The following is an 8,652-nucleotide window of genomic DNA, read 5'->3' on the forward strand; positions in this document are numbered from 1 at the left end:
CCTCCTCATCATCATCATATCATCAACATCATCTTCACTACCACTATCTTCATCATCATTGTCGACAACAGCAGCAACACAATAACTATCCTCATATAATCATTATCATCATCTATCATTATAATCATCATCACCACCCATCATAAAACAGCAACACAATCGCAATCCTAATTATGTAATCGTAAGTAATCATCATCGGCGTCATCATCTTCACCATCAACATCCATCATAATCCTCCTCCTCATCGTCATTATCATCATCATAACCACCATCATAAAATCATCATCACATCAACATTTTTAATAGGAATTCACAAATAAGGTAAAAGACAATCAGCCATAGTCCAAGATAAAGTGCAATATTATTTTGTTTTCTTATGGACACACAAATAGCGACGTATCTACAATTACCATAATTTCTCAATAGATACATATATTAGTTCTCATTACCCTAAGAAACACTTAAAAAAACATTAAAATGTTCGCATTGATGTATGGCACGTAAGATATTTTGGTTCTTTGTAACACAAATACAAAGCAACATTCCATTACTGTTTATTTTTTGGTAAATAACCAGACTATCACTTCATGGTGAAGAAACACAGAATTATCTAACAAAGCATGATCCAAGGAAGAGTTAAGAACTGATGTAGACAGAGAAAGATTACACCTAAATTCTTCTTTCTCTGTCTCTCTGGTAATAAAATCACACCTAAAAGGGTAGGATAAAAATTTGAGTAAATAGCTGTCTCACCAAGGAGCTTCTGTTTGAAGCTCCTTGGTCTCACGTACCTCTACTAAATCAATTCGATATGGTATAATAAAAGGTAATTACATATTGCTGAGATGAGGTGCAAAATCATGTACAAGAAAAGACTCACAGGTGCTCTTAAAGAAAATCATAACTGTCGCCTATTTCAATCTAAACTACACTACAGCCAAAAATATAAACTCTACACGTGTATAAATTATCGGCTAAACTATTACTCAAAGGTAATAATGATTGTATACATAGGAAAATTGCAACTCGAGTTAACAAAGTTAAAGTGAAAACTAAGAAATAAATTATGCAAGAAAATACAAAGATAAAAACTTGAATCATGCAAGCGGAACTTCTTTCAAAAGTAGTTACTGTTTGCTGGCACATTCAAGCAAATAAAATAATTTTTCAAAAATTATGAAATAGAATTGGGTTAAAAATCTCACATTACTAGTTTCTGTTCATATTAGGAAATGTTTATTAAAAAGTACCTGTCTTCCTGAAGAAGCAAGGGTGATACAAATACATGTATATGGAAGAAAGTTTATAGTTATTCAACATAAAAAAATAGAAAATACATGCAAAAGGTTAATACATGTGCTCAAGATTGCTACTATACATTTCAAAAGCAAGATTGAATGAAATACTACAATCGATATTATGAGTGCAATCATTATCAAAGGGAAATCCAACAGTCACATCAAGTTGATTTGATTTTAGGGGACACGTAAAAGAGAACTTAATGAATATATGAACAAATCTGGAACAAAAACAACGGGAAATGTGGGTGACTAGAATAGCACATCAATGAACACTCTATGAAGATATTTGTTGCATTTCTACTTTGAATGCATAATAGCATGCTGTTATAACAATGTACTTGGCCAACTTTTAAATACCAGTCGCTAGTGGATGCAATGTTGTTTTTTGTGATCTAGTAAACAACACAAATCAAAAGAACTTAATGAATAATCAAGAGATCAAAGTTGGTGCTTATCTCAATAAATATTAAACCACCATATCACTTTAGTACAAATGACCTTCCTCTGATCATGCGCAATATGGAACTATGAACTGGCGTATGGATAATCTGAACAGATTAAGAAAAAAATGTGTAATTACTGTAAATGTTGAAAATAAGAAAGATGTTTTGCTGTTATCATTTTGCCAATTTTAGATATACATGCAGAATTTAGTGAAATTTTTTTTTTCTCCAAATTTTGATGAACATCTGAATTCTTCCTTATTGCCAGATGGTTGGCAGATTTTCCTGTTTTTTTTTTTTTTTTTTTTTGGGGGGGGGTTCCAACATAACTTCACTAAAGTATTAAGGTTAACCTTAAAGCAAATACTAAATTTGTTATGCATTCACCCTAAACATTTCAAGAGATAATCACATACACTTTTTTTCATAATACACTAGACACCTACACAAATATTTAAAAGGGCATGCACTGAACCATTTATAGCCACAACCAATTCACTTTTATGATGCATGATCCATTCAATCAATTGTGGTTTTACAAAGGCGAAAATCTTACCGAAGCCATTTGACACGGCCTAGAGAATTATGAAAGCTGAACAATTGAAATGTGAACTATTATTCATGTTTCCCCTTGTTATTTGACAGTTTTACTTCTAATGCTCACTGGTAAGCAAAATATAAAATAAATAAGGGTTGAGCAAATTTTGCAGTGAATAGAGCCAAGAACTCAGAGAGAAATACCTGTAGCATTTTCGTATCACCTTTTTTTTCAATACAGGTGCTGTTTCATAAAACTTATGACTTAACAGCTTAAAGCTACTGAATTCATTCAATTTAATTGGCTGATTGTAGAATTGTTGCATTTTTTTATTCTAAGAAGTCTTTATGAAACATGACCATGGTCCGTACGTACATGTATTTAAGAGCAACCCAAAGCAATGCCCTATAGCAGAACAGATTTTTTATCCAAAATACTTCATTTTTTATCATTTAAATTATTAATTTTTCTATATTTTTATTTGGGGGTGGGGGTTATGATTGGGATTATTCTGAGGATTCTAGGATTATGGCCCTACTTTTAAAAGACTTGTAAGATGATTTGAATATAAATTTCTCTTGTTTCCACAAAGTAGTGATAAACACATTAAAGGTGATATGTGGAAATGAGAGAGATGATGGTGTCATACACTCACCATTTATTATCGAACATCAAATTTTCATCAAAATATAGACTCTTGACAGAATTGATTGATTGAAGTCAAACTATATTCTCCATTGCAAAAGGAAATAATTAATTCATATTTCATGTAACAGAAAATAAATGCAATAGGGTATTGACATTATTTGTTCTCTCATTTCCACAATGAACAAGATATAAAAATAATGCTGCTTTTGTTAGAAAAAGCAAAATTGATTAGTTTCTTTAGGAAAAAGAGATAACCTGTACCATAATATACAGGGGAAACAAAATCAATAATGCCAGAATGTTGTAGTTATTATTTGAAAAGCTGCTTCAATTGTCCTTACACTTGTCTAATTGAAGTCACATGGTTCAATATCACCTCTACAGGTTCCATGACATTTGCTGTCAACAATTGCTCTGTTGTAAATTCTTTATACTAATGGAATGACAAACTTCAAAACTGGATTTAACACTATACCCTATCCTAAACCTAACATAAAACCCCTACTGTAACCCAAACCCTAACCCGATGAAAATGTTGTGTCACGTCCTCTATACCGTAGCAGTCTCCTAGCCTTCATCTTGGAGGTCTTTTACAACCTCAAAACATTCTAATACAATGTGATGATAAAAGAGGGCAATTAAAATGTGCTTTCTTTTTAATGCATAAACAGGGGGGGATATGTCTGTCCTGTAATTGAAAAACTCTATAGTCATGCAGTATTTCATTTTATTTTGTGGTGGGGGGGGGGGCACATAGATGGGGCGAGAGAGGTGACGTGGACCTGCTTAGAATTCCTTAATATTATAAGCAATTTAACACTTTTTTCATTAGCAAGGAGATACAGCCAATTTTTTTGTAGGACAAATTTTTGAATAAAGGTTTATTGAAAAAGCATACATGTATAAAAATATAACATGATTTGGAAACCTTTACAAACCTTGGAATATTGCAATTTAAACAATGCATATCTGTATTCTTATTCCAAAAATGCATGTTATCACACAGTATTGCCTGTTGATATCTACTGATCTTTGGGTCACAAGTCATAAATTCTGCTTTCTCTTATACAGCCTAACATCTACTCTATTTCACACACATGATATTTAAACATTACGTGCAATCCGGACTTCATTCTCAGTCATGTGCGGAACCACTTTGAGCAGTTCCTTGATACCATCTTTTACCGTGATAGTGGGTTTGAAGCCAAGCTTGCGCAGTTTTGCATAGGATACCTCATAGTCCCGCTTGTCCTTGTCCTCTCCGTTGTTGGAAGTGGTGATCTTGCACTCTGGGACAAGATCTTGAATGGTATCAGCCACATCCCTCTTGGTCATGTTCATGGATTCATGGCCAACGTTGTACGCCTGGCCACTCATGGTTTTATAGTTGTCCATGGCAATAAGGAATGCCCTAGCAGCATCCCTCACATGCAGGAAGGTCCTTCGGAAGCTACCCTGGTAGAGGTCAAAGTGCTTCAAGGTAACAGCCTTGTGGGTCAAGTCGTTGATCAGGAGGTCAAGACGTAACCTTGGAGATATGCCAAATACAGTAGCCAGCCGAAGTCCAACACCACCAACAGATCTGGTCAGCTCTTCTCCTTTGGCCTTGGTGCTTCCATAGAGGGTTAAAGGACTGATGGGCGTTTCCTCGGTGCAGGTGCCATCAACCGCTCCATAGCAGGAGCCTGTGGATGAGTAAATAAGCTGTTGGTCCCGTCTGAGGTTCTTGACGATGTTGGCTGTACCATCTTCATTAACTTCCTTGGCTTCATCAGGGTCCTTCTCGCAGGCTGGGTAACCAACGATGGCAGCTAGATGGATGACAACGTTGCAGTCTTGCATCTCCCTGGCCAGTTTGTCATTGTCTCGGATGTCTCCACGCACCACTGTGAGCTTAGGTGACCCTACAATTGATAGGATAGACTGGACACCCCAGCTAAGACGATCATAGATCTTGACTTCATGGCCACGAGCTAGAAGCATAGGTACAATGGTAGTTCCTAGGTAGCCTGCACCTCCGGTGACCATCACCTTTAGTATCTCACCGGTATTGTTGTTTGATTCTGTGATAAACTGGGAATTTCCGTTCATGATGTGATTCTGCAAAGAAACAAAACAAAACAGAACAAACTAAATGCCTGAATCTTGCTTCACCAATATATTTTTGGTCTCCAAAATTAGGATAATTTGGGGGGAACATCAGTAAACATTTGGGAATTTGTGCATTTCAGAGCTTTTGTTTTTAAACCTCTTGAATTCTTCCTATTTTATTGTGCATTCAAGAGTGCGCAATCACATTTCTTACTCTCCTTTTGTGGCCTTTACACAAATTTTGGTAAAATATTGTAGAGTAGCCGGATGTTCAAAGATACACCTCACAAAAACAGTCATAAACAAGCAAACTCAAATCATATCAGACAGAAGCACCACATAAGAACCTAAAATATAATTGCAGCTGAACTAAACTCAAATTAAAGATGTCGACAAAATGAAGTTAAGTGATGCTCTGATTTATTGGCCTGAAATCCAGACCTCACAAGGCATTGCTTTCACAAATATTAAATTGAAAAATAGTGTCACATGATTAATTTAACCAATAGAGAAAGAAAATAGAAGAACCCAGACATGTGGAAGAACCAAGGGTGAAAGGTGAAGCAATGAGGATGAGATAGAATGATATGAATGAAGAATGTTCTTAATATAAATGAGAAAAGGACAATACAATCATGTGGAGCTGCATGGAGTTGGAATGGCAAAAATGGGAATGTCTGTGACGTAGAAACTATTTGAGAGAAACAGATGTGTGACAATGGCATAGAAATGGGAAGTGAAGAGAAGTATGGAAAGCAAAGTGTAAAATAAGCAAAACAAGGCAAAATTCAACCCTTACAATATCAATCTGTGGACTACTGATTGTGTCATTCATATGTATGTTCACAGGTCTGACTAGTTGCAGAAGACAACAGGCTCACAAAATTTATTTTGTATCTTGTTGGAATGACTATTATGAAATTTACCACTTACAAACAACTCTCTGAATTACATTAAATTTCATAGCCCAACTGATGAAATGCAATCAGTGCTCAAGATTTTTCTCCTGGTCATAATGAGAACTTAAATCTAAATGCCCACGTTCCATTGAATCACAAGTATGAAATAATATTGTTTGATATTTCAAAGCTTAGGTACTTATTCTAGATTATTCTAAAAGGGAACTAACTCTGTAAATGAGGAAAATGGGTGAGAGTCATTGATTTATCAAAATAAATGTTACTTGCTTTTGAAAGATCTGAATTGATATGATGAATACATTGACTCAAGAAAGAGGCTGTTGAGGTTAAGAGATCATATTGCTATTTTTATTTTTTTTTATTTGATGTCTCCACTGAAGAGAAACACTTGGTGTGCTCCAAATAACACACAGGTGTGTCCAATCTTTGGGAAGCACCTCATTGAGAAAGGTGAATGGGTGACCTACGAATATGAATGTAGGGTTACCTGTATATTGGACATATTCAAAATCAACATTTCTAAATGCTGAGATGCTGAGTAATGAGCCTCAAACTTTGGTAATAAGGTAATGAATTATTACCTTAATGTAAAAACATATTATGTTGCAAAACATAAAATCTTTAATCTCAGTTGTAAAGCATCATTCAGGAGAGAGAATCATATAGAGGTCAAAGTGCAGAGATAAAAAACATTTAGCAAAGAAACAAAAAAGACTGAACTTAAGGGAAAAAATACCCAAATTGATATTTCAGAGTTTGATACATATCTCATAAGATTGGACAAAATTACATTACAATCAATTACAAATTTAACAAAATATATTTCAACTGTTGCACACGATACGAGACTAACATAAGAACAATTTTGTCCGTCTTTTGGTCCTCCAAAAAAAATCTGAATAAAGAGGGAATCTTATGTTATTCTGTGGTCACCCTACTTCAGTTAGGTACAGATTATTATTTTTATAGGAGAACATTGGACATTTGATTTGAACAGGAGTGCATAGGAGACTGAAGAGAGATATATTCTATTTTGAGACAGTTAGTGCTATAGTATTTTACCATTTCTTGAATAAAGCCTCATGGCATGAACGTTCAAGGTCGAACAGAGAATATACATGATCATGGAGGTAGAAAGAAATCTCCATGTTTACATCAAGATGTAAAGAAAATAACGCAAGGTAAAAAGGAACTCTTTTTAAAAATTATATTTGTACACATAAGTACACTTTCGAAGGGTAGAGGATGTAACAAAATGACAGATCACAATTCCATTCACACCCATATTTGAGTTTTTGCAAAAGAAAACATTTCAATATTCATAGCATCTTGATGAAGGGGGTGGTTGAAGCACTTTAAGACAGTAGCTACAATCAGCATTGAATTCTCTGTTTGTTCTTACTACTATTCTTCTTCGTGTTTCAATGCCTAGAACTTCTATTCATCAAGGACTCCACCAGTTGATGTTATGTAATAAATGAAAAGGGGGAGTCCAGTAGCATATTAAAGAATCATTTGTACTACTTGGGATGTTTATTGAGGGTGTTTGCTCACAACAGCTCAAAGACATTCCTCAAATAAATCCCAATCCACATGACATTTTGCTTGCATATGTATTGGTTATCACTCCCATCATCTTCTTCTACTATATGTACCTCATTCAAATATATTGTAACTGAAATAAAAGCCAAATTGATGACAAAGAGTTGCTAATTCGTTCAAATCAATATTAGCTCTAACAGACTAACATGTCTTGAAACACCAATATTTTTTAGGAAAAAAAATACATTATTCACTGGCAAATATTTGTGGAAAATATGGTGCTATTGGAAAAAAAAGAAAGAAAAGGAAGAGAAGAGGTAAAAAGGAGGAAACAAATTGGAAGGTCCTCCTGCCTAGCATATTTATATATCCACAGATACCAAAGGGTATCACCTTTTCTTTAGTTGATCAGTTTTATTTCTTACTTAATCTGAAAAACTATATATACCACAATATTACCTGAAGCTGAAAATTCCCAGCATCACTACACTTCACTTTAATCTTTATTTTGATCTTTACAACTAGTATATTTTATTTCCTTCTTATCAATTTGGTGCTTCTCCTAGCTATTTGTTTTGACTGAGTTTGCTTGTTTTATGATCAATTGTGAAGTGATTTCTTGAATTATCTACAAACTTGTGGCAGCGGTGGGATTTGAGCCCATGCATACATGTACAATATATAAAACAACAAAAAAGTGAGCAATGATAATCACCATTCTCGTCATAACAAAGTTGATTTCACTGCTTTGGGAAACAATGTAATTTCATTATATTTAACGTGATTACAGTATTTTTTTTCATTTTGCATGTATCTTTCTACTCTGTTCTTCTGAATCCAACTTGGGTTACAGTAGCTGAGTTTTGGTGCAGCAAATGTATTAGGCTATAGCTTGGCTGATATGGTATTGATTGGTAAACACCCCGGGGGGGGGGGGGGGGGGGGCACTCGACCAAAAAAGTGGTAGGGGTGTGCCGCGGGCGAGACAAAAAACGGGGGCCTTGGAGCGGGCTTATTGTAAAAAGGAGGGTCCTCGGAACGGGCTTTGGAACTACAAATGCCTGTGAAAACGGGGGTCCTTGGAACGGATCGCCAGCGTGTGAGTGCGTAATATGCATCCGTATGGAACGGGCATGCGTGCATGATGCAGCTAGCCCGGCAGCCCGGCC

General features: G+C 35.3%; 1 protein-coding gene across 1 annotated transcript; it reads right to left on the reverse strand.

Annotated features, from left to right (window-relative positions):
* Positions 1-342: 342 nt before the first annotated feature.
* Positions 343-5,026, reverse strand: LOC129268691 (GDP-D-glycero-alpha-D-manno-heptose dehydrogenase-like). The gene has a single exon (XM_054906217.2). The coding sequence runs from the start codon at positions 5,019-5,021 to the stop codon at positions 4,035-4,037; it is 987 nt and encodes a 328-aa protein (XP_054762192.2). The 5' UTR covers positions 5,022-5,026; the 3' UTR covers positions 343-4,034.
* Positions 5,027-8,652: the final 3,626 nt, after the last annotated feature.

The sequence above is a fragment of the Lytechinus pictus genome, chromosome 2, assembly GCF_037042905.1.
Source record: "Lytechinus pictus isolate F3 Inbred chromosome 2, Lp3.0, whole genome shotgun sequence".
NCBI classification, from domain to species: domain Eukaryota; kingdom Metazoa; phylum Echinodermata; class Echinoidea; order Temnopleuroida; family Toxopneustidae; genus Lytechinus; species Lytechinus pictus.

Coding starts and splice junctions, on each gene's coding strand:
- LOC129268691 (XM_054906217.2), bottom strand. CDS start 5,021: ATGAACGGAAATTCCCAGTTTATCACAGAATCAAACAACAATACCGGT.